Below are 26,578 nucleotides of genomic sequence, written 5' to 3' on the forward strand. Positions count from 1 at the left end.
CTGGGACGGTGATGGTCAAGAAAGACAAACAGCACCATAATTTACACAATATTTTGTACAGAATTCTGTGGTTTTGCCTTAAAATTATGGTAAAAACCAAATAAATAAATGAACAGCATAAAAAGCAAAAAAGGTATATTTTAAGAACATAAAAAATCTAAAAGTTATAAACCATGAGCAAAGAAATTATTGTAGAAATAAACTTAGTATACTAGGAAATATTATCTAAAAAAATTTACCTATATGCACTCTAATATATTGTTAATTAGTGTCTGACTATGAGCCTTCCACAAATAACATTTTTGACAGTTCTGACAAAAAAGGCCCCAAATACATTCAATTTGAAATTTCCCAGTTAGTAAAGGATCCGCCTTTTCTGTTCCATAATGTCTTGTTATTCACAGAAATGACCGCCAGGTGTCCCTGTTCTTCCATTCTTATCAGCGTAAACAAACCGAGTGGACGGAAAAAGAAAAGAGAGGAGGTCTCCGTGAAGTTTGCAAGAGTGTAGAAGTGTGTCTGCGTGATTTGTTTTCGTACACGCGCCGACTGTCGACACTTTCTCATACAAGTCTGATATGAAAAGCATCTTTCATGTACGTCTTCGCCCCTTTTAAACTTCTCCCCACTGTTGTAATTCAAATGTGAATTGCGTTGTGAGTATCAGTCTTTGCAGGGATGATAGCGGACAGGAGCAGTTATTAGGTAAGCAGGGTGTCGACAGGTAACCAAAGAAAACGGGGCTAACACCGTTTACAGCCGCCTTTGGTTGAAGGTCCGTCTTCGGCCACTTTTCTTCTACTTTCGTCTAGCTTCTATTTCCTTCGTCACCGGCCTGAAGTTCGGTGTTTACCTCGACAGAAGAAATCATGACGGAGGAGAAAAACATTTCCAACGAGCTGTTCGGTGAGTTGAACTTCGTGAGCCACACTGCCACACTTAAACGTCATTTAATTAGAGAGAGGGTCTTTGTGTTAGTTTTCTAACCCAAAACACCAAGAGTTAGATTTTTTTTTGACAAAATAATAACTAATCTCTTTAAAGTTTTACTTTGTTCTAAAGTTAAATATTTTCCCTTGATCAAAACTTAAACTATAAATATAAATTGCTGATGTATTTATGAGAACCAAATGCTTTTAGGTTTAAAACAGTTACCAGAAACTCATGATAAACAGAGTGAGAAAAACAAAATAGGATATGCATGCTGTTTAGTGTCACAAATTAACAAACACAAATCATAACACTACATTTAACAGATGTGGGATTATAAACTAGAGAAAAAAAAATCCTTGTTTCACATTTTTTTCTCAACTTTTTCTGCCTTTGAGTGAAAAGTTGTTTTCATGCCCTGGGGGTTTGGCTGGCTACCTAAAAGTTTCTCCTCTCCAACTTCCTTATCAGAAGGAGTGAAGCAGGGCTTTGGGAAAGGGGTGTGCCCTGTGAAATTCCTTTGGATTGTGAGATATTATCAACACAGACAGCCTGGATGATTGAGTCTCAAAAAGAACAGTAAATCATTGCAAATTTGCAGCAAAAAGTAACCCAAACATCGTCCTCTTAATAGTAGTTAAGCATGAGTTTGACCTTTAGAATTGCATAACATTGGAGTAAAGCTGTTGGGATCTGCAGTTTTAGCCCACTTCTTGTTGAATGAATCTTCCTAGGTGACACAGATACTAAATCAATACCCATTTCGATGGATAAAACAAATGCTTTTAAAATATCAACGTTTTGCAAGTAATTCTAGTTGCAAAGTTGAAACCTTGTGTCCAGATGCTCTTAGGATACAGTGTATGCATCTATTTCATCCATATGGCGGTTATTATGAAACTAAATCTGTGAAGCTGACTCATGACCCCGTGCTGTCTGTTATGCTGTCTACAGCTCAATCTCACACTGTATTTCTCAGGATGGAGTGATGAATGGATCTTTTTGTTACCCGTGGAATAGGTCAGAATGGCCTGACGCTGCTTATCATCAGTAATTAAAAACTGACATAAGCAACTCATCAGATTTATAAGTTTTGTGCTGCGATGCTGATCTAATAAAACATTTAAACAATAGGGGAATTGAAGAGAGTAGGCCTTGGTATACAGACCTAAATCCTTCTCACATATGCATATTTTTCTTTCAGTTTTTCCTCAAGTTTGGCAGAAAACTGCAGAAACTTTCCACATGCTAGCATTACATACAGTAATGCCTTGTAACAATACTCCTATTTAGGGGTGCTCCTATTTTCTGGTTGACAGCCAATCTTTTGAAGTATGATGTTCCGATTCAGATTTTGGCCGATACCAAATTTTTTACCTGAAATGTTGTTAAATAGCCTATAGCAAGAAAACCGCTGAGATGGCAATAGTTGACTATTAGAAACTGCAAACGTATAAGCATGACCTGGTGGGCCAGTCTATCTATCTCTCATGGGAGAGCAGAGGAGGACAGTGGTTGATTTTTAGACCTTTGCTGAGGTAGATTAGATCAGCTTCATGTGTAGGTATTGGCCAATCACCGATCCCCCAAAATTAAAGAGATTGGTGCTAATAAATCAGTTGGCCGATTAAATTGGTGCACCATACTCCTCTATCCCTTGAAGGTTTTTAAATTTGACATAATACAACTAAGTACAGCAAACTTCAATGCAGCTTATTGTGATCTTATTTAATGGATTTGATTGATCAACCCAAAGTAGGACATAAGAGCGATTTGTATTTTGCACCCTGATCTCAATACTTTGTGCTGCAATCAATTTCCACTGCAGTTACAGCTGCAAGTTTTTTCTTGTGTATCTCTACACTATCATCTTTGCCCTATGACCTATGCTGCCACATGCTCTGATCTGCACTATAGCTGCGCAGTATATCAAATTGCAATCCTCATTGGGATATTACTGTCGCCATATGTCACAAACTCAAAGGACTGCTTAAATGCAACATTTGGACAGATGTTTTGCATTTTCTGCAATCCAAAAACAAGTGCCTTGTTGAATCTATTTTTGCTGCTGCTTTCTCTTGATCAATGAAATAAAATTCCAGAAAGGTAGATTAAACCTCATGGTTGTAAATTTGTCAAAGCCATTTGTCAAAGGTCTGTAGTCAACAGACATTTGACAAATGTTAAGGGTAAACCGTACAGTGCATGGAGGAGTATGTTGATCTTGACATCAGCTTTTTTTTGCCCTCTTTTGATTCCATAACACTAACCAACTGTTGATGGGAAATTATGTTTTCTATGCATGGGTTCGACTTGAATCCAGTCAGTCAGTAACACTTCAACACCATGTTCTGTGTTTTCAACCCTGGGTTGGGTCGTCATATTGGTCTCAGAGTTATTCTGCTACCGGATATTAAATCTTAAGAAAATTGAAAATGTTTCTTATTATTTGACTCTCTTGAGAAGTAGCTTGATACATTTGAGAGCAAAACGCTGAACTTTTTCACAGGTTGTCATAAACTATTCATGGCTCCTCATATTAGAAGAGATGCCCATGTGTTTCTGATCAGCCTCTACGCTCCTTCATGCTGTAATGTTTTCATCCTCCACATGACCTCATCATGTGTCTGGCTTAGGAGAGGAGGAGTTCGGCATGATGTCATGAAGGCGGGCCCAAGTTCTCCTGCCTCATTATACTCGCAACACACATTCCACTTGAACCATACCACATTTTGTCTGCCTCTTCAGCCTTTGTCTGTTGATTTTCTCTTTTTTCCTGCATCATCTTTCTCATTCTTCCTCTGTTGCTCTCTAGCTGACAGTTTTAATGCAGCATACAATTTTTACCCTCCCCCTCTCTCTCTCTTGGTCCCCATCTGTCCTCGGATCTTTTTTTCCGTTGGGTCAGAAACAAAGTTTTCCACTCTTCCATACCTCAACTCAAGAATTGTTAAAATAGTTTTCTGTGGACCCATTTCCTTGGAAACACAGGTTCTTTGGAATGAAAGCTGTGTTTTATGTTTCTAAAACATAAAACATCTAAACAAGTAGACAAATCAAATTAGACAGGAAATTGGCCCTCCTGATCTCTATGTAGGAGGATGTATTCCTGCTCTCTTTATTTGCTGACTGTGTGTCTGCACTGCAAAACTCACTGTCATTTTTGGCCCACAAAGACACCCTCTTGCCTCTGCACCTGCTTTGTGTTTCAGTACACTATTTTATTTATAAAAAAAATCCCCCAAAGGCTTATTATTGATCCTTTGTTTAAATAGGAAGCATCTGAGTATGGCAGCATTTGAGGGATAGAGCGGGGATCAGCAAAACAAACAGAAGTAAAACTGAATAAAGAATGACATCATAAAAAGTTTGCACTCTGAGAAAAGAGATGAAAAGCTTAGAAAAACAAACGTCATAAAATCATAAAATTAAATCTTATGTTGGAATCTTGGTTAAAGAGGAAATCGGTTCCACTTTAAATATCTCCATTAGCTTGAGGCATGCTTTTATGGCTCAGCCAGAGTTAAATACAACAAGAATATCCAGCTACCAGAGCTTCAGGCTGTGACATCCACCCTCCTCCACCCTCCTCCACCCATCTCCATTGTGTAATTAGTTGTAATGTGACCTTCCTGTGGCTGACATTGTGTTAATTTGGGGTTTCTTGTCCCTTTTCTACCGTGTGCTGTAGAAAGTGTGCGGGAGGCGGTGGGCCGAAGGGTGAAACTTGCCCTGAGGCGTAAAGTCCAGCTGGAGGTCAAAGGTGACAAGGTGGAGAACAGAGTTCTGGTAAGTGGGAGCCTCTCAGATTTCTGTAGTAAATCTTGTGTACATGATGTCAGTACACTCAGACATGGCATGTTGGAGCATCATGAGTTTTTCATGTACATTGTTCTACCTGGTAGTGTGTTATTCTAAACCGAAAGAAAGCAGTGCATCCTGTTAGTGTGGGCATGTTGCTGCATGACCAGGAGCAGCTAAATATTTCTCCTCCATTATAAAACATACTTATTATGTTTTATAAAATAAAAAAATAATTATTTCAAATATAAAATGTATTAACACAAGTTTGTGTAGGGAAAAGCTAAAACCAAACCGTGCACTTCAGGGGATGTACTTCTTACTGAGTTCAGTTATTTATTGTAAGATTGGGTGAAAACAGGATGGCACTATATGATGTGATGATGGTTAATATGGAAGAACAAAGACAACATCATTTGATGGCTTAAACTGCGACTGGCCAATAATGCTGAAGTTTGCATTCAATATCCCTATTTGATTTTAAAATAAAAGGTCTGTTTCAGTTTGGGAAGCATTTAATCATCAGTATTTTTTTTAAACCAGAAATATTTGGAATCATGAAATCTGAACTAGATAACAGACATGGAATAGACACATTTTTTTCCTATTATTTTCAATTGAGACTGAAAGCATTTGAAAATTTGATGCCGTTTTTTAATATGGCAAACATGTAAAACTATTTTTGGATCTATAATCATTTTCACATCCCTTTCCTAGGAAAAATTATTTAGACTATTTTATTAATCCAAATAAAAATCACAACCCAATTTTTGTGTTATTTTTTGTGTTTCCTTATATTTATTTTATCCACGAGCACCTTAGATGTGACTTTTTTTTTCCTATGTGACAAAAAGTTTGGAGACCACTTGTTTAAGATTGCTGTGGTCAGAGACTCCATGATGTGCCAGTTTTGTTCTTTATATATTTAACCCTTAGCTTTTTATGCGCAAAGTTTTTTTTTTCTTGTTAAATTGTTGAAAGAACTTCTCTGATTTTTCACAGACGGCAAACTGAGGCAGATCAGCACTTCATTAGTGACCAAACTGTTTGAGCTTACTAGTGGTATTATTACTGGCTTGGAGTAAAGACTCCAGTGGCTGATTGAAGTTCAGGCCAAATACGGTTCTATCTGTTTTTGTTTAAAAGTTATTGTAATGCTCATAGTGAAACATGAAAAGAACTCGTCAACACTTTGATTAAAGCACCATTAAGACTTCCTTTGCTTTGATTAAAGTAGTTGTGTCCAGAATCCCTGTGCCAGCTTCAGATCAAAGGTGTCAAACATTTCGTCCAGAGGTTTTTAGTTATTGCAGCTGCTTTCTGAACTCCAGATCCAAGATCTGTGTTTTTCTTAAATCATATTATTCTTTCATAGATGAATCTAAAAACAGACAGAGGAAAACTTGGATTAAAGTGAGTGTTCAAGTGCAATTCTTATCTGACTTCTCAAGGTTGTTCAGTTGCAGATTCTAAGGATTGTTAGAACTCAGTGAGCACAGCAGAGAGTCCCACAGTGGTGGATTCTGGGTACTATTTTGGCAGGATATTTGGTTTCATGTAGCTGCAGGCATGTTGATCAGTCTCTTTAGAAATATGTGGATATTTCACAAAACTTAAATAAGGCACGCATCTGATAAATTACACCATTTTTTATTTTCTTTTGAAGTACAATTAAAATTCATTTTTGAAGTTCCGATAGTTTTAGCACATCATTTCATTGTCCACATACCAAAGCTTTGCAGCTCCTGTCAGGACTTGACTAGAGCAGCCCACTCAGAGCCACAGGATGTTGGGACACACACTCATGCTACATTCCACAGCTGCAGCTTCTAGCATTAAAAACCCAGGAAGTAGTGCATTCAATTAAACTAAATCACTTATAATGTTGCATTATATATTAGTACATAAATTGTTTAGTGTTGGAAATCAATGACAAGGAAACAATGGGGGCAAGCGCAGAAAAGTAATGTATCACTTCATTTGGAGGAATGTAAAACCAGTGATGGTGAGGTGTTTTTTCCCCTAAATGCTGATGCATGCTCAGTCATGATCAGATTTCGCTACTAAAGGCATCATGGCTCAGCAGTAACAGAATATGTTCTGCTTCTCGAAAGGCTCCACCACTGTTAACAGTGCAATATTTCTCCAATGTTAAAAAAAAGATTATGCTAAGCAACACTGTTTTCCAGGTGCACAACTGACCTGAGGAGAAAACAGTAAACCAGTGTAACTAATATTTCTATTACTAGTGGAGAGAATATAAAACCTAAAGAGATGCAGTAACCTTGTCCTTTAAATGTGAACAACCTTAAACCACCACCTTTTTTTCTTAATTCACCCCTACCATATATTATAGTGACTGTTGAAACTGAAATAAAGTTCAGCTGCCTGAGCAGGCCTTTTAATAGACTCTTGTGCTTCAACTGAGAAGAACATTGTATACAATTATTTTGAACATATTGTTCATCTTTGTGTATTTTGGGATCTGGGTTTCAAAAAAAATGAATTCCATGTATTCTTTTCTTGCCATTTGCTTCTTTGTATCTTTTAGAAGCAGTTTGCAGAGATTACAAAAGGATGTCATTTAAAGTATCAGTCAGGAGAAAGCTTTCAATAAATGTGCTGCAATATATGGAAAAGGGCATCACACTTACTTTGAGTATTTTTGATAGTATAATGTCAAGATGAATTAAACTTATTAAAGTGTCACTTTCCTAGTTGAGTCATTCCTAAACCAAGGAGAAATTAAAAGCTTATTTGAAGAGAAATGAACAAACTGTTACTCAGTGGCCAAGTCATCTTTTAAAATAAGTTACACTTGAATTTAACTTGAAAACCAACTTCCCACAGTCTACATGGAGAGTAAAAAGCAACAAAATGAAAGTTACTTGAGGTCCAGTGCCAACTTTCCACATTCAGTGATAAATTGGAGAGCTATTTCCGCCGTGGGTGTTGGTCAACTGTGTTTTATCAATCCAGTCAGAGCATCCATCCAGGACCTTTTACAGTACTTCATGCATCTTTGGGAATTTTCTGATTGCATTTGAAATTAGTTTTGTTAATGTTCTAATATACAAGCCTTAAAAGCAGAAGAAATGTTTCTCTAAAACTGATGAATGGACAAAACAGAAGCTGTTTAGGGAGGCAGCCAAGTGGCAACACTGCATACTTTTCTACTAAGTATTGGTTGTGTTCTGTTTGCAACAATGTCTGGGCTAAGGAGAAGACATGTAAGACAGGAGCTTTTTCTTTTAAAGAAAACCTCCAAAAAACCACTTTGACTTTCAGGAGTTTTCTGAAGAGCTTAGGAGAAACAGAAGGTTCATCTCTATCCAGTACAGGAATTACTTTGCAGGACTAAAATTGAAGTTTTTGAAGTGCCTAATGAGAGTTAAGAACAAAATCTGCCCAGAAATCTGTGGAGTTACTTAAAGAGGGCTGTGGACAAGTGATGTCCTCCCCTTCTCATGAATTTAGCAGAGTGTTGAAATATTGCAAAGTCAAGATGTTGCAAAGTCACTGACAGCCAGCAATAAAGCCTAAATGTTGAAGTTAAGTCCTAGAAGTGTTTCTAAAAAAATCTTTGTTAAAGGTTAAATAAAAAAATCTTTGTTAGTCTTTTATGCATCACACACGTATGCAATTTTTAACAAAGATTTGTATCTTTTGAGATTACCTGCTGTAATTTACTAGCAAAGTGTTGGTGCAGGAATCACATACAACTTTGTGATTTGCAATTATGAACAATTTGCTGTGTTATACTTAAACAAAACGATGTGTATTTTTATTTGAGAACATTTCAAAGCTCAAATGATTTTTTTTGCCAGTGTCAAGGTAAAGTTAAGGTTACTCTGAAGGTAGAGAGAAGGATTGTAATGAACATCAATGGAAAAATTTGTTGTTGTCCTTTGGAAAAACTCTGAGACGTTCAGGAAGTCTGAAGCATGGGTGATTTAAAAGATAACAGTTAATCTAGTTTAAAACCAAATAAAGAGGTTTTTAAATGCCTTTAAAATGACACTTTTAGTTTTTAGTTATTTTGTTTTTGGGATTTTTGTTAGCCTTTCTTTAACAAAACAGACTCGAGGCTTTGATTTCTGTGAGTTCTAGCCCTCACTCTCCCTGTCCTACTATTTGGTCTGACAGCTTGAATTCATTGGACTCCAAACTCTCAACAGTAATATTCTCTTATCTGCAAAACACCTGAATGCAGATATTTTCAGACTTCTCGAGGCGAACCACTATTACAGGCCATTATCTGAAACTCTGCCTGTCTGAGGAATCACTATCTTATTTGCTGGAAGCTGGACTTAAGCAGATGTGACCTGGAGAGACCTCACTCAGCTACACAATGGGTTACTGTAAATGCCACAGCTGGCTTAGCCTCCTGTCAGCCATGGCCGACTTAGCATGGATTCCCCCCCTATCATTTTCTTTCAACATCATTACAGAGAAAATGTCACAACAGCTATTAACTTGCACAATTCAAAAATAATTCAAGGAAAATGTCAGACATTTTGGGTAAAAATAAGTTGCTAATTTTGTCAGCATGAAACTTCGTAGTGTTTGCTGAGTGGAAAGCCACAATATGCACTCACTCTGTGGTTAAACACATAGTTTCAGATAATATATATCATTATCACACTCCGTTAAAAACCCTCTTAAGAGGCCAACACACTTTGCAGCTCTCTGCGAAGGGAAAAATGCTAACGTGTTGGTATGTAACCTTAGGAGGGAATTATCTGACTATGTGTGGGCTGAAAGTGAGCAGATTTATTTTCTGTCCTTTTATTTCGGTTGACATTTTCTTCACTTTTCCTCTGACCTTAGCCTTTGCAAATGTGTAAGAACTCGTAAATGTGCATCGGATAAAACAATACACATTTCAACTTTCAGCTTTTTTTAAGCCGTAGTTTAAAGCATAGGACATTATTATAATGTCTTACAGTCTTGTTTTTTATTTTTTTATTTGTTGTAGATATTCCTTAAATGATGATGGAATGTAGTTTTATTTTGCCATGATCTAATTGTAGAACATTAAAACTAATTTCTAACAATGGTAAACCAAACTCCTCTCCTCGTATTGAACATCTCTGTGTCTTTCTGCAGGCGTTGGCGTCACATCGAGCCTATCTGCTGACGGCACGGGTCCCTTCCAAGGTTAGCTGAACTCTCTCTACATGTATGAGAACTTATTTTAATAAATCCACATAGTATGGTTTGGAATAGGTTTAAGTTAATGGTTTTATTTTTTTCTTTCTCTGCAGTATTTATAAATTTATTCATTGTGTCGTACTGACATGCTGAGCTGTTGTAGGTACCTACATATGGTACCTGCAAAACATCAACAGGTGGGCGACAAAGCAGCTGGTTAAACTGCAGAATGGCTTTATTTGTATAAAGTTTAAATTATTTAGTTTAAATAATTTGTTCTACAAATAAACAGTTGAAACCATATGGCTATATTATGTTATGTTATTATGTTATGTTTGTGTAGCTGTTTTTGTAATACATGTTGTATGTGTCATGTGGACTCCGGGAAGTCAAAGACATGGTTAATGGGGATCCAAATAAACAAAAAAAACAAGCCACACTATATAAAACACATGAGACTTAAATGGAGTCACACCTATGGATGTAACATTGCAAATATATTGTGTCCTTATATGACTTCATAAAAAAATCTGAAGAAATCACAAAAGAAAAAATCAGGAAGAAAATTGTGGATTTGCACAATACCATCTCTGGTACAATTTAAGAATGTGTGAAGGCATTTTCATCTGTTCAGACCATTAAATTCAAATATAAATGACATGAATGTCCAACCATCAGACTACCTCAAAATAAATATGTCTGCACACTATGACATTGAGAAAACTCAGCCACTTTAAAATCTGAACTTGCTAAAAAGATGATGGTTCCTTATTCTTAAAAATAACAATATTGCATTACAAGTTCCACTGCATGCACCAAACTGTATAGCGCTATATTAAATCATAATTCTTTTCCACTTCCTCTTTTCTGATCTCTGTTTATCTGAACATTTTTTAAATGATCTGGTCTCTTTTTCCCTTTCAGTCTCCTTTTCTCTCATGTTGAGTCTCTTTGTCCCTGTTGCCAGATGAAGACAGGTCCCTCCATATGGAGATATTTGATAGTCTTACCCACCATGCAGCTGTGAGAACACAGCCTGTGGGAAAGGAAAACAGTGACAGGAAGAAAAGTTCAAACCCGAAGGGCAGAGCTTATATAGAGAGAAAAACACTGTGGGATGACTTTAAGAGTTAAGAAAAGTAATAATATTTGCAGGATCTAACAGAATCTTTTCTCTCATAAAATTAAAATAACTGTCTAAACAGTATATTTTTACTTTTTTAAAAAAAAAAGACAAAAAACACAAAAGACATGACCTACATTCATATTTTGAAAATGTAGAAGACAAAACTACAAATAAATGTTTAGAAATCTCAAAAGCAAAACTATTATATTCTGAAACCTGATGTGGTGAACTTCCCTATTTGGATTTGATAAATAGTTCTAAAAATTACAAGCCATTAATTACATTGTTGATTTATTACAAGGGAAGTCAAAGTCATAGTTTAGTCTTGTTAGTAAATTACTTGCACTGTTTCCTTGTTCTCAGCCCTCCAGTCTGCTCTATTCTACTTGTAACTTTTTTTTTCTTTTTTTAGCAGGGAAGGTTATTACTAATGTTCATGTGAATCAAGCTCAACAATTTTATAAATAGTTTGGAAAGTCTGATGCAGAAACAAACTCAAATTTAAACTCAGGAAGGATGTCAGCTGGTTGGGATTGGATTTGGACTGTCATTTTCATGGAACAAAAGATCATGAGATTTTAATCATTATGAAGGATCATAAGTTACGTTTTTATTTTTATTCTAAGCAGTTGTGGGTTGAGTTCAACCCATGCCTCTGTGACTTTAATACTTATACTTCAAAAGTACAACAGCAGTGCACAAATGAATCTTTTTAGCATGTTTGTAATAGAAAGATTAAGAGAACCAGCGACCTGATAACATCCATTGCAGACCAACAGATGCACAGTTCCCCCTAAAAGTATTGGCACCTCCTGCAAACATGTGTAAATAGATTCTTTATAGAATTTGAACCAGGTGAAGCTAAAACTATCACATTTGCAGAGACTTGGGTAGAATATATTTACAATGTTTTATAAGATTAAATGCAAAATGTATAGACTCTGTATTTGTTTGGCTTACTGCTCTGAGTATGATGTTGTTTCAGCAAAATTGCCTTCTTTGAGTATATTCTCCATTTAATCAATTCTCAGTTTACATTTATTTCTATAACTGATTCATCCAATTAATAGTTTCAGCCCTGTTACCCATTAGCAGAAAGCATTTAAACACTAGTGTAACATTAAAATATGCTTGTGCTCGGGTCTTTAATCCCAACTCTGACCCGTTATGGAATGGACGTGGGACTTCTAGGCGTGCCCTGCGTGGTGTCTGGCACCGAGACTCTGGGATCAGATCTTTTGCTCCTGTGGTTTGCCGGGTGGAGTCTGTGTGAATCAGGCTTGTCTTGGCAGATCATGTGGATTCTCAGACAGATTAAGATGAGAAGAGATTGAAAAATGAGACAAAACTGGTATTTCTTCAGATGTTCTTGACCATATTATTCCATTTCACTACCACGTGGTAGTGTGTCTTTTGTCCTCAGCAATGATTGACCAGTAATCAATATAGTATGGATATAAATGGGAGAATACAAAGCCCCTGACCTCTCTTTGAGCTTTTGACATTTTGTTACACTTTAGTCAAAAACTTTTGTTTTATTGTAATTTTATGAGATAGTCCAAATGGTTGTAAAGTGAAAGGTGAAGGATATACATTTTTAAATGTTCAACTAATAAAATAAAATGGTTTGCTTGTGCAATCATCCCCTCTTAGTGAATAATTTGAAGGTTAACATTTTTCTGCCAGTAAAGTCTTTTGCAGAATGAATCTGAGTCTTCTCACAATTAGATTAATTTCTGCCTATTCTCCTTTGACAAATTACTCAAGCTTAGCTGCCAGTGCTAAGTTTCGTTATGATGATGTTGGATTTCTGGTTGTTTTACTGTTTTTCTGCCAAACATTGAGTTTTGCATGGAAACCAAAAGTTATTATCATTATTTAGACAATGGCTTTATTTTTGCCATTTGATTAGCGGTGCCCATTACAAACAGTTGTGTTGTTAATAGATTATTCCACCTGAGCTGTGGATCTCTGCAACTCCTTCAGAGCTACCCTTGGCCTCTTGGCTGCTATTCATGTCTGCTCTTTGCTCTTCTTCATAGTGTTTTTTCAAAATTGTTCCTTAACATTTGAGACCTGCACAAAACAACATCTTTATTACTAAGATAGTTGTTTTTACTCATTAGATTCTGCAGTACATTTTTTATCATTTTCATAGGACATCCAAATGAATGGACAGAAATGCAAATTTATGTTACACTTTCATATTTTTATTTGTCAAAGAGATGGTTAGCTTACAAAATGGTCAAAGATTATCGTGCATAAGAACCAGTATGTAAAAATATAGGATTCAAATAAACAGCTTGGATATTTTCTTTTAGTTCAGATTGTTTTTTATTCTCTCTTACTTTTATTTAGTTTTGAGAAGTTGTTATTTTGACTTCCCCATGGGTTTTCTACCTGCTTTTTCAAACTGAGATCAGGCTGACTCCTGTTTCCTTCTGTTAAGACCTTGATTGCTCGTGAGTACTTGTGAAAAAAAAAAAAAACACTCCCCCCACACCTCTCTAAAAATGCTGTATGATAAACCAGTTAAGGGACCCAGCTGAAAAACATCAGTGTGTGTAAATAACCTATAAACAGAATGTGCAAATCAGAGATGTCGAGATTTGCCAGCTGACCCCTGATCTGTTGTTCCAGAGTGGGTTAGTGGTTTGTCTAACTTTGTGTGTGTGAGAGTGAAACAGAGAGTGGTTTGTTCCTGAGTGTGTACTGTCCCAGCAGAGGGAGAGAGAAAAAAAGAGACAATGGAGGAATTTAACAGCTGGCAAACAGAGCAGAGTGGGCACTGCCTCTTTGCCTCTTCCTGTTTCATTCTCGCTCAGTTTTTTTAATCTATTTCTCTGGTATTCCCTTTCAGTGTCACGCTAGAATAGACATTTTGTGTCTCTGTTATTTGTCAGATTTTATAATAAGTTCTGGTGTTTCTCTTCCTTTTCCACTCTTGTTTCTTCCACCTTTTTATTGCACTACACCTGCTCTCTTTGGCAGACAGCACATTTCTCCCCTGAATTCATAGGAAAATGAAACTCAGGGTCTGACTTTTCCCCCAGACATTTGCTCTGCACATTGTTTGCAGCTTTTGTTTTGATTGGAAGATTTTTTTTTTCAACCATAGTCTTGTTTTTGATTATTAATCTGCTCCTTTTACTGTAAGATTCTGTTTCAATTTGAGCCTGGAAAATACGAATCATGCAGTCAGACACGCAGGTGCTTCTGTTCTGCACAGAAAAAGCCAGGTGTGAATTTTATGATTTTAAGTTGCAGATTTAAAGGTTAAAAATGAGTAGTATGTGGAATTTTTCCACGCTTTTTTCCAAAACGAGCTGGAGCTTGGTGAGACATAAGGGTATTTACCAAAGCTTCTAGTCTTCATACCAGATTCTTCCTGGTAATCTAAACACACTTGAACATTTAAGCTGAATGTAACTGAGTGGCTCATACCAGTCAGGGTTTAAATGTGTTTACAGCAGCCTCCATTCCCCTGGCCTCAGGCTTCTGCACCAGATGTTGCTCCACTTCAGCCACAAGTGCGAGCGAGGTCCAGCAGTGAAGTCGTCTGGCTGTCAGCCGGCACACCAACTCCTATCAGTGATTTTGGCAGAGCAAGAGATGTTCTGTAAAATCTGTTATCCTGGAGCTGCCTTTGTGCATGGTGGCATTGCTGCATTGAAGCAGGAAACTGCCTGCCCTGACTTGTTACCACAAAGTTGGAAATACAGTATAGTCTTAGAGATCATAATATAGCTCAGATCAAAGAAAGATTTTCAGAATGCAAATCTTTATTTAGGATGTATCTCATATCAGATGTGCAAACCAGACCCAACTTTAGGCTTCCTACCTATTGTTTTGGGTCTGAAATATAACTTCAGCCTCAGTTACTCAGAATAATGCACCTCATGTCAACTTTCCTTGTAGATTCTCACTTGTGCGTTGATCTGTTAAACCAAGACTCCATAAAGTAAATAAGTGACTCAGAAGCAAAGGATCAAAAAATGGATATTTATGTTTTTGGGTTATTGTGGAACACACTCTGCTTTGACATTTACCACAGCATTTACAGCTCTACAACTTGTAGTTATTTTGATGGACATCCAGTCTGTGAAGTTGATTTGTTTTTTTTGTTATTCATCCACATTTTGAGATGCTGTTTCTTTTTTTTTAGATGTATGAGACAAAAACACCAATTTTCTTTCTTTTTTTTGTCAAATCTTGGAAAGAGCGCAATTAATTTAATGTGACTAATGAAATGATACATTTAGTATTCTCTTGTTTATCTCAGGTTGAGCAGTCTTTCAACTACTTGGATATTCAGGGAATCAGCAGCAACAAGCCCACTCAGGTACAAGTACAACAAACTATTTTACCATCAGAGTGGTTAATGATTTAAATTATATTTATGACATTGACAAAAGCCTGAAAGTGATGCATTGTGTTTTCATTTTATGTGACCACACACCTGATATGATATGAGGTAGGACATTTTACTTTAGCCATGTACATGAAACTCCGGTTTCCTCCCACAGTCCAAAAACATGACTGTCAGGTTAATTGGTCTGTCTAAATTGCCCCTAGGTGTGTGTGTGTGTGTGTGTGTGTGTGCCTGGTTGTGTGTCCTGTGTGTCTCTGTGTTGCCCTGCGACAGACTGGCGACCTGTCCAGGGTGACCCCGCCTCTCGCCCGGAACGTTAGCTGGAGATGTGCACCAGCAACCCTCCCGACCCCACTGAGGGACAAGGGTGTCAAGAAAATGGATGGATAGATAGGTTGCAAGCTTAGTACACACAGAAACCCACACATTTCATCAAAGGAAATCCTAAAAGTGCACAAAACATGTTTCCATTAGGCTGCTTCTGTCAAGTCTAAACTCATGTCCATAACCCTGCCTCTTATTGACGTATCTGTATGTCACAAAATCTTAAGTATGAAGCAGCTAATTCTCTTCTTTGTAACACAACGGTGAGATGAAGTAACACTGTGCCGTGTTTCTTTGTGTGTGTCGCCCCCTGCAGTTGGTTTTGGAGCATGAACGCGGGCCTTGGAGCTTCCGGTTGGACTCGGTGGAGGAGGTGGATGAGGTGATTGCTCAGATCGGCTACTGTCTTCACCGGATCTGTCCTGCCAGCTCACCTGTGTAGGTACCACCAAGGAGCATACCTCAGACTTTGACAGGATCAAATGTTCAGACAGAAATAAGGAATAAAATCATACATTTGGTTCAAATTTAAGGAGCTTAGATTTTATCGGTATCAACAATCTAATAACTACCTACCAATATTTTATCAACAGTGCTTTGTAAAAAAAAAAAAAAGATTTTATTTGGAATTGTATTTCATGTAACCAAAATATTTAATGCTCCAACTAACACGTCAGTTGATTTTTAAACACCGAGATGTTATTTCAGTTTATTTTACAGTAAATTAATGGTTATATTAATCTACCATTAATTTACCATTAAGCATTACCATTAGAGCAAAAACTCTAGAAAACAACCTTAACTCTACAGAATTTTAAGAATAAAATAACAGTACATGAGAAATTTATTGTAAAAATGTATATGTAATGTAATGTTATCTATTAAAACACTTTATCTGTTTAAGAGAATGTATTTGGCTCTTCATGTCTTGATTTCTCATATGTTTTGGTACATTTTTCCAATTTCCTCCTGTATCTCTCTGTAAGGAAGGAAGATGATGAGGAAGTTGAATTTGAAACCTCCAGAGAGGTTAACAGCCCTGCAGGCCGTCTGGAACGAACAGTGTTCAGCTGACTTAGGACCCTGTGGTAAATACATTTAATTAAAAAAGAAATTAAATAAAAAAGACAAGAATAAGAAAAAAATAAAATAAGTAACTAAATAAACAGTCCAGGCAGATTTCAATGAATGTTTGTTTTTTTGATCACTGTCACATTGCTGTGATTTCTCCTCCAGGTGGCTTTTCTCATCAGTACTGGTGTGTGTGTGACAGCTTGGGTCTGCCATACAGAGAGGAGGTCCAGTGGGTCAGTATGGAGAAACTGTCTTCCTTTACTTGTTTTTTTTAACATTTTAACTTTTTAATTTCCTTTCTTGACCACATTGTTTTAATAATGTTTATCTTGGTATTTCTCTGTATTTGTTTTTTTTTTCTTCTGCATTTTATGGGCTTTTATTTTTTTGTTCTTTTTTCCTGTTTTTTATCTGTTAAATATATGTATTTTGTTTTACCCGTTTCAAACTGAAACAATTACTCCTGCAGACTCTGCACATATTCTGAAGCTGCTTCTGCTTGATGCTATTTTCTTTTTATTATTACCTTTTTTGCTTTTATGACAATATTAAATCTTTACAATGTATTTTGTTCTTTTTTATCTCACATGTTGTTTCTACATTTTGCAGGATGTTGACACAATCTATTTAAGTCAGGACACTAGAGAGCTGAATCTGCAGGACTTTGTTCATCTGGAGAACAGGTTTTAAACTCTGATCTGATCTCAATTGCCATCACATTCACACATAGATATTTATTTGAACTTTCTTATATTTGTCCTGCAGGGATCTTGTGGCAATCATCGCAGTTCTGGAATACAACCAGTGGTTCACCAAGCTATCAACCAAAGACTACAAACTGGTAACATCTTGAAGTTCTGTTTTACATTTTACTTGTAGCTTAAATATTCCTATTTTATTGTTTAAATAACATGTACTTTTTCCCCTCATTGTGTTTGGTGTTTCTGTCTTCCAGCCTACAGATGTGTGTGACCAGATCCTCAGAGTTGTTGCCCGATCCAGTCGACTAGAAGAATTGGTTCTGGACAATGCTGGACTGAAAAGGTCAGATTACCATTGTTCAAAAATAAGCTACTTTTAACACAACAATTTTGATTAAGACAGTGATTTATAATTTATGAGGTCTTATTAGCCGAGCTTGTCGAGTTGCTGCATCCAGTCAGGTTTTCTGCTCACAGGTGTTAAAGTCAGTCTGTGATTCTGACATTCTGTTTCTGCTACGTCTCTTCCTCAGTGATTTTGCTCAGAAACTTGCAGGTGCTCTGTCACATAACCCGTCCTGCACGCTGCACACACTCAATCTGAGCAACAACTCCCTAGAGGACAAAGGTTACAACCACCCACACACACACCTACACATCTCAAACAATGTTTTTTACTGTTTGTACAGGGTAGGGCATGAGAGTAGGGGTTATCTATTTATCATTGAAACGTAGACACTTCCTATTTGACTAATTAGAGTTCAGCAGTCGGAAACGTATTGTGAAATTGAGCGGAAAAATAAGAATCCTGAAAGAATGATACATTTTTTTATGTTATTAGGAAGAGTTCCTTTGTATTTTACACCACAATTAGATTTAAAATTTCAACATTTTATAAGCAGACATTTAGCATGCAAAGTTTTCAAGATGTTAATACTATCATTAGATTTTTCTCTCTAAATCAGTGGTTCTTAACCTTTTTTGATGTACCGAACCCCCCAGTTGCATATGCGCATTCACCGAACCTTTCTTATTCCAAGCCCCCCCCCACACACACGCACACACACACAAAATACTTTGCGGTATTCTGATTTAGTAATGTAATTATATTAGCTGTGTTACCACCCCCACACCACTAGAGACACTACCAACCACGAAAAGATGCGACTAAGGAGCAGATTTAGACTATAGAATTTGGTAAAAACTGTGAACTTTGCTGAAGTAATTAAAGATAAAAGTTCAAATTCATGCTGAGAGTGGAGCTCCTTCAATCAGAGCTCCTCCGCAGCTCTGATTGGCTAAGCAATGTAACGTGATCCTCTGCAGCAAGTGATGGCAAAGCGGGGCGTCATCACGACTTTACACAAGTGTGTCTTTACCTCCGTGGCAGAGGCTCCACCGAACCCCTGAGACCGACTCACCGAACCCCTGGGGTTCGATCGAACCCAGGTTAAGAACCACTGCTCTAAATAGATGCAACAGTAACTAGTGATGAGAAGAAAACGGTCCATTCTGGTGTATTCTGAACATCATGAGCTGAGCATGTTATTTTGTTATTCTGTTGACATGACTTTAATCTTCAAGGTGCTGTTTTCAGATCATTCAAATTGGCCTTGATGTAACCACATGTAAATCTCTTTATATGATTGAGTTTAACTGGTGTGAGTTTCACTTATTTGATTAGATATTTCTGTGTAATTTGATACAAATTTGACCCACTTTGTCTTGTAAAGTGCCTCAAGGGGATATAAAGAACTGAACTGAGCTGACGCAGAAGATTCCACTATGCCATTGTTTATTAAAAGAAGATGAAGGCAAAATAAAAGTACAAGATTAAGTACTCTCACAAAACTGTAGATACAGAAAAAATAACAAAATAAGAAAAACCTGTGAATTTCAAGGATACTTCCTGAAATTCATAATTCACTTTCTAAATGCAAACAATCCGGTGTCTGAATCTTTCTTTCAGGTGTCTATGCTCTGAGCTCTCAGCTAGCCAAACTGCCCATGGGCCTAAAGAACTTGAATCTCTCAAAGACCTCCATGACTCCCAAAGGTGAGTAGAAAACAAAAAAATAGTACTTTCCTGTTCTCAAGCTTGTTTTTTAAGAACAAGTTTGTATTGCAGGTGTAAACAGCCTCTGTCAGGCACTGTGCGCCAACCCCATCATCGCCTCCACCCTCACACACCTCGACCTGTCGGGGAACTCCCTGAGAGGAGATGACCTTCAGGTATGCAACACCATGTCCTCTCCTGTCAAGCTTTACTGTTCTCTCCTCTATACTTAATGTGGTTCTCTGTGTTGTCTTTGCAGAATTTGCACAATTTCCTGAGTCACCCAAACTGTCTTGAAACTCTGGATCTGTCAAACAGTGATTGTTCCCTGGAGCTGGTAAAAACCGCTCAGATAGCTACTTACGAATCGAGACATCCTTTTATTGAGCTTCTTTTGGAGTTTTGTGGTCATATCATACATGCACTGATTTACATCTATGATTTTGCTCTATTTTACTTTATATACATTGTATTATTTTGCATATTTTTTCAGGTGTGTGCATCTCTGTGCAGAGGATCTTTGAAGCATCTTGCCATCCTCAACATGTCAAGAACAGTCTTCTCTCACAGGTCAGACTCTGAATATTCATTATGAAACTATTATGTAAGACTTTTACAGATATTTTAGGGCAGTGGAATTCAATATGGAATTCTGATCTCCAGTAATCAAACTAGGTTTGGCTTCAATGACTGATTAGTTATCTATTCAGTATTCTTCATAAGACACAAGCATATAATCGATGAACAAAAAAGGAATAATGATAGTTGCAGAGGGTTGCTATGTTTTCTTTTTTTAAACGTATTATTGGATTTGGCTATTGTCTGTTTGTGTAGATCAGCTTGTAGTTGGCAGCAGGTCTCAGTTACCATTATCTGTTAAGCTGTAAGATTAGGAACCACTGGTTTTAACTACAAAGAGAGGCAGAGGCATAAAACATATGCTCAGATTCTAGATTTTTGGTTGCCCATTAAATAATTATTAACCGAGAAAATGCATTCCAATTATTAAACAGAGCACATACTCAGAATTTGCTGTGTATCTCAACACTTTTGGTAGAAAAAATGTATTATTTTTTAACATTCCTACAGGAAGTGCAAAGAAATCCCTTCATCCTTCAAGCAGTTTTTCAGCAGTGCTCAGGCTCTGACGTCTGTTAGTCTATCAGGAACCAAGCTGCCGCTGGAGGCTCTGAAGTAAGAATGGCTTAAACTGGTTTAAACTTTTTCAAGCTAAGCTGATGTTGGACCACTTTGCAGGAAGTTTATGATGTCAGTGTCTCTTACTTAAAAGAATGCCTGGAGTACTTCCAAAGCTATGCATAAGCAGGAGTGGGCAGCATTTCTTATCCAGAGATCAGCGTTTTGTATGAACTAAGTTAAAGCAATCAGTCGGACACATAATGAGTTTCTGTGTTAAGAGTACTGTCATTTCATAATAAAAGGTTTGGTAAGATTTACATCTTTAGTTGGAAAGAAATGTAATGTTTATCCGTGACTAACACAGCAGTCTTTTTGGGAATAAACATTTAGATATCAGCTCCTGGTTAAAAAAGATGCAGCTATTAAGATTATTTTTCCCCCTATTTTCTTGTCTTCTTCCTGAATATGTTTCTACCAACCAAATGACAAAAATAGATTAAAGTCAGTTTCAGTCTAAATGGTTCAGTTGCAGAAAACAAAGATAATTTAGGCCTTGCTTTCATTTGCTTCAATATTATTAGTTTAAATTGAACAATTTTTATCTGATTGCATCAAAATCCCAGATAGAGTTGGCAACAGAAGCAGTTCAGTAACTTTTGATTTTGTGGGATTTAAATTCACTTCCTCCTTTCTCTGCACACAAAGGAGGAAGTCATTTAACAACATGCAATTTGAGTAAGCTGTGCTTAAAAACCATAATCAAGCTATTTATTTTTCCTAGTAGACCGGTTTGATTTTAAACTTTTACTCTGACAAATGCAGATTTATGAGGTGCTCCAAACCATTCTTTGAAATTAAAAAACTTTTCTTGCAGTAATAATTAAAACCATGGATGTAGAAAAAGGGGTCATCATAATCTTTGTAAATTAATTCTATATTACGCTGGCATTACTAACTAATTTTGTTGGTAGATCGTTGTTGTTGGGCCTTGGTTGTAATCCAAACCTCAGTGATGTTTCTCTGGATCTCAGCAGCTGTGATGTAAGTCCACCACAGACCTCAGCACTTTTTAACAGCCTATTTTTAAATGCTACAAGTGAATTCAAAAATAGTCACAAATCTGAAGAAGTTTTACAAAAAAAGAGTGAATTTCCCTGCAGCTTCGTTCGGGAGGCTCACAGATTTTAGAGGGCTGCATCGCTGAGATCCCAAACATTTCCAGTCTGGATATTTCAGACAACAGTAAGAACATTTTAGCTTCCACTCACACATTTTGGATTTGTGCTTCTGCAGATTTAAGCCCATGCTTCTGTTGTCCGGTTTAGGTTTGGACATGGATCTCACCACCCTTCTTGTGTGGCTGGCCAAAAACCGCTCCATCAGGCACCTGTCGTTGGGCAAAAACTTTAATAATATCAAATCAAAGTAAGTGGCCACAAAATAACAACAATTACTTTCTAGCAGCCCAGGATTAGCTTTTTGCACTTTTGACTTTAGATAATTGTTTTTTTATGCTGTGACCACAGAAATGTTGCTCAAGTATTGGATAACCTGGTTCATATGATTCAAGAAGAAGAATCAGTGAGTGATGCATTGTAGCTTTTCATTTCCCCTTTATGGTGACAGTTTTATATTGGTTGAACTTATTTTTGTAGTGTTATCTTATTTTTTCCTAATTTCTTTTTTGTTTTGTTTTTTTTTTGTTTGTTTTTTTTGATAGCCTTTGACTTCCCTGTCCCTCGCTGATTCCAAGCTGAAAGCCGACCTCTCCATCGTCCTTAACGCTCTGGGCAGCAACACTTCTCTGATCAAGCTGGACATCAGTGGAAACTCCATGGGAGACATGGGGGCCAAAATACTAGCCAAAGCCCTCCAAATCAACACAAAGCTCAGGTGAGTAATCATATTTTCTTGGAAAATCATGTTTCAATGTGAATCTTTAAAAATCAGGAGCTGTATGCGTCTGTAAACATGTTGTGAAAGGGGTTTTAGAGAAGAATAAATGCATTTTTATTAATTTCAACACCCACTGACCACAGAACATTTTCAGGCTCAATTCTGTCTGTTTTATTTGTGTGGCTCTCCAGGACCTTAATATGGGACAGAAATAATGTCAGCCCCCAGGGTTTACAGGATGTAGCTGCTGCCTTGGAAAAGTAAGAATAACATTATTACATTTCCAGGTTTTAGGATTCTTCTTGCTATTAATCCTATGTCCTCTTTAAAAATTAGAAACTACACAATTCGATTCATGCCTGTTCCCATCATGGATGCTGCTCAGGCACTGAAAGCCAACCCAGATAAGACGGAGGAGGCTTTACTAAAGGTTCCTGCTCATTTATCTGTTATGTTTTGTAAAGTTTTAAAATCTAAAGGTTGCTCCTTATTCTTTGATTCCTGCAGATGGAGCAGTACCTGCTGAGAAACCACGAGACGCGTAAATACCTCCAGGAGCAGGCATACAGGCTGCAGCAGGGAATAGTCACCACCACCACACAGCAGGTTGGCGCAGCAGTACACATGCACTATCTGAACAGTTCTTTGATCCGTTTTAAGAAATTCCTCTTAACCTTCAAACTTGTTTACAATTCAGATGATGGACATGATGTGTGTGAGAGTCCAGGATCACCTCAACTCTCTGAAGTTCTCAGAGGCCAATTCTGTTCAAGATGACATGAAGCTGGCAGAGAACCTCATGAAGGATGCAAAGAACTCCAAAACTGTAAAAAAAAAAAAAACACAGATCAGCACCAACAGAGTAGCTTTACACAGTGCACTGATTAATCCAAATAAAGATGTGGAATAAGGGTAGATTTCTCTTATTTTGCTTGCATTTTGTTCCAGCTGCTCCCCAACTTGTACCACTTAAAGAGTGGAGGGTCCAGAGTTGCATTTGTTGCAGCCATTCAGGACAAGCTGGAGTCGATGGCTGGAGAGGTGGCAAGCGTGATGGACGAGCAACTGCAGGTATCATAGCATCAACTCCACCAGCTTTGACCATGCAATCTGTAAAAGTTTAAGAGTCAGGCTTCAAATGATATTGACTGTTCCAGACCATGCTGGTGTCTATGGTTGATGCTGCTGAAGGCCTTTGTCCTCATGTGATGAAGAGGAGCGGCCTTCGTCAGGAGCTGCTTAAAGCTGCTGCAGGGAGGTTGACCATCCCTTGCAGCTTCGTCACAAACACTCTTCTGGAGCAGTCCGGTGTGGACATCATCAACAAAATCAGGTCTGCTCTGCCCCATGCATGCCTGCTGATCAGATTAACTTTACTCTGGAGATCACAGTGCAGATCGTAGCATCGAACATTTATGTTATTTGTAATGTTTTGCCATCGAATGCAATTTTGATAAATAGTGTGGCATTTTATGAAACAACCTCCACTAGAGTTTTAATCAAGAATCACAATAGTTATATTTTTTCTTTGCTAAAATTTTGATTCTTTATTGGGTCAATGTTCTTTTAGCTGCTTTCACTTTTATTGACACCGGCCTTATTATTTCTGTGTGAAACAGTGAAGTGAAACTCGGCGTGGCGTCCATTCTGTCTGATCGGATTGTTGATGAGATCCTGGAGTCTCTGTCAAGATCCCAACATACACTGGTTAGTGCCATCTCCTCTGTCAAATATTCAAATTCCTCATCCTCCGACTCATTCACCATCTTTCCTTTTGTTCCATCTGTCTCCAGGCCGACCACCTGATCAGAAAGGACCATCCATTGTTGCATCAGGAACCCCAGTCAGAGACAGAAGTCCTGGATGAGTCCGCTCTACATCCAGAGAACTATAACCATCAGAAACAGGATCGAGACAAGAAACATGGACTGAATGATGTGGAGTCATGCATGGTGGGAATATAAATTTACTTTATGAGAAGTTGAAGAAAAATGAGTGAAAATAGAAAATGAAAATCTCCTTTCTCTCAATAGGTGACACCTAAATCCAAAAGGAAGAGTATTCTTGTCAGAATGTTGAGGCCTATTTCTGTGGCATTTGGTAAGAGATCTGTATCCTGCTGGATGCTTTATGAGCTATCTAAAAAAAATATTAAAAGTCGTGGAAAATTCTTCTGGAGCATCTTTTAAAAAATTCACAGAAATCATGAGACAAATAGAAATTTTGAAAAACAGCTTAAAAGATTATAATGATTAATGATTGTGAATTGTAGGACAGCAGTTGCAAACAGCCTGTCTCTTTATCGTTTTAACGATCCCTATGGGACATGTGTGACTGATTTGTTCATGTAAACAGAGGGTAACACAGTTTTCCATTTTGATCAGTTTTTATTTATGATGTATTTATTAATTCATTTTACATACCAAGTTTCTTTCATTCTTTTACAAACCAGAACTTGGCTCATTCCTTTCAAGGAGCATTCCCAGAGAAATCTCAAACTGTACATGAAGCTAAAATTTCTGTGTAATATTTGCAAAATTAATATGATGGGTTTAATTCTAGTGACTCACCATTGCATTACTTTACAATGATGAGTCACTATACCTTCTCTCTCCAACAGAGATGGAGTTTGACCTGGACAAAGCTCTGGAGGAGGTTCCGATCCACGTCGAGGATCCTCCTCTTCCTTCTCCTCCTCCACAAGTATCAGACAGGATGTCATATTATGAAGATCTGCCTCTCCCTCCCACTCCATCAGATGGGAAGTCTGTGTGCATAGGAGAGCTGCCACAGCTGGAGCACAAAACTCTGGAAAGTTGCACCAAATCCCGACCGAAACCGAAAAAGAGAACAAAACCCAGCAGAGCCCCAGTAAGAAGATCAATAAGATATGGTTACAGTTTTTCAATACTTCTTTTTCAGTATTAAGAAAATTATAACAAGAAGATTCCATACACTTTGACTTTGTTTCTTCTTTTCATAATTCTTGTTTTAGGTCAGTTAGAATAATTAAGCTGTCTGAGAATTGTTCAGCTTTCTTTTAAATTCAGATCGGTACACACCTTTTCTGAATATTTCAGTTCTTCTGGTTAAACTTATGTAACACATCTTGGATATACTTAAAACCTCAGATTTTTAAGCCATTACAGTCTCTGTGTGAAGGCCAACTGTTTTTTGTTCCACCTGTGGAACAGAAAACCTTCCTGGGTAGTAGAATGAGTTTAGATTTCCACATTGAATAAATAAAGTTGAACATATCACTTAGATATGTGGAAATTGTGCCCAAGGATGAACCAGGCTTCTGGAGGTTCATAATTCTCTTCCTTATCTATTGACTGATTTCATTTCTTTTTCTTCATTATGTCACGGAAGTAGTATGTTTGACATGTAATTTAAAATTCATCCACAGATATACCTCCGTTGAAGTCAAATGTTGTGAAATAACATTTTACATTTTAGTATTTATTTTCACATTATTCTGGCATTTACCAAATAGGAATAACTTTGATAATCCTAACTGACCTAAAACAGAATATGTTCAGCCTGATGTAATATAATAATAACAGTAATATGAGATCATATTTCTTTTAGCATATTGTATGCAAGCAGCTGGTTTTAGCTGTATATCATGATTTATTATGAAATGGCTCATGAAACTAAAACACCACTGTATAAAATACTGTTTTACAGTTGATGAAATCATCTTTACCACTATAACTGCTATAGTTTTTAACGAATGTTTTATTACACTGTCATTCTTCTGTCTCTGTGTTAGCGACAAGCCACTGGAAGCTCAGCGCCTCATGATGCAGAGCAGAATAACATGATGGAGAAGCTGGATGAGGGTCTAGATGACTTCTTCTCCAAGAGAGTTGTCAAACTCAGCTTTAGGTCAGTACTGCTCAGAAATTGATTTATTGTTCTTGCATAAAAAAATGGTGACATGATCTCTTTACAATGTTTCTAGTTTCTATGTTCTTGAACAAAGAAATTGAGGAAAAAAA

General features: G+C 37.2%; 1 protein-coding gene across 3 annotated transcripts in view; it reads left to right on the plus strand.

The window, feature by feature from the left end:
* The first annotated feature begins 483 nt into the window (after positions 1-483).
* carmil1 (capping protein regulator and myosin 1 linker 1) overlaps positions 484-26,578 on the plus strand; it is a 30,869-nt gene continuing 4,774 nt past the window's right edge. The window contains exons 1-33 of one of the 3 annotated variants that reach the window (XM_081612416.1): positions 484-705; positions 813-906; positions 4,622-4,719; positions 9,841-9,891; positions 15,294-15,353; positions 16,024-16,145; positions 16,698-16,795; positions 16,944-17,014; positions 17,391-17,464; positions 17,547-17,622; positions 17,737-17,825; positions 18,016-18,110; positions 19,452-19,538; positions 19,611-19,714; positions 19,798-19,875; positions 20,032-20,108; positions 20,628-20,732; positions 21,650-21,719; positions 21,839-21,920; positions 22,004-22,103; positions 22,205-22,259; positions 22,399-22,571; positions 22,766-22,834; positions 22,911-23,004; positions 23,082-23,180; positions 23,272-23,400; positions 23,523-23,645; positions 23,732-23,907; positions 24,194-24,281; positions 24,368-24,526; positions 24,608-24,674; positions 25,195-25,445; positions 26,350-26,465. In XM_081612416.1, the coding sequence (XP_081468542.1) occupies positions 870-906; positions 4,622-4,719; positions 9,841-9,891; positions 15,294-15,353; positions 16,024-16,145; positions 16,698-16,795; positions 16,944-17,014; positions 17,391-17,464; positions 17,547-17,622; positions 17,737-17,825; positions 18,016-18,110; positions 19,452-19,538; positions 19,611-19,714; positions 19,798-19,875; positions 20,032-20,108; positions 20,628-20,732; positions 21,650-21,719; positions 21,839-21,920; positions 22,004-22,103; positions 22,205-22,259; positions 22,399-22,571; positions 22,766-22,834; positions 22,911-23,004; positions 23,082-23,180; positions 23,272-23,400; positions 23,523-23,645; positions 23,732-23,907; positions 24,194-24,281; positions 24,368-24,526; positions 24,608-24,674; positions 25,195-25,445; positions 26,350-26,465 (3,173 nt within the window). In that variant the 5' untranslated portion in view covers positions 484-705; positions 813-869. Of the gene's footprint in view, positions 907-4,621; positions 4,720-9,840; positions 9,892-15,293; positions 15,354-16,023; positions 16,146-16,693; positions 16,796-16,943; positions 17,015-17,390; positions 17,465-17,546; positions 17,623-17,736; positions 17,826-18,015; positions 18,111-19,451; positions 19,539-19,610; positions 19,715-19,797; positions 19,876-20,031; positions 20,109-20,627; positions 20,733-21,649; positions 21,720-21,838; positions 21,921-22,003; positions 22,104-22,204; positions 22,260-22,398; positions 22,572-22,765; positions 22,835-22,910; positions 23,005-23,081; positions 23,181-23,271; positions 23,401-23,522; positions 23,646-23,731; positions 23,908-24,193; positions 24,282-24,367; positions 24,527-24,607; positions 24,675-25,194; positions 25,446-26,349; positions 26,466-26,578 lie in introns of those variants that run through there. The other 2 variants (XM_008422638.3, XM_008422639.3) reach the window with 2 other exon arrangements.

This window comes from Poecilia reticulata, chromosome 11, assembly GCF_904066995.2.
Source record: "Poecilia reticulata chromosome 11, P_reticulata-male-v2, whole genome shotgun sequence".
Classification (NCBI taxonomy): Eukaryota; Metazoa; Chordata; class Actinopteri; order Cyprinodontiformes; family Poeciliidae; genus Poecilia; species Poecilia reticulata.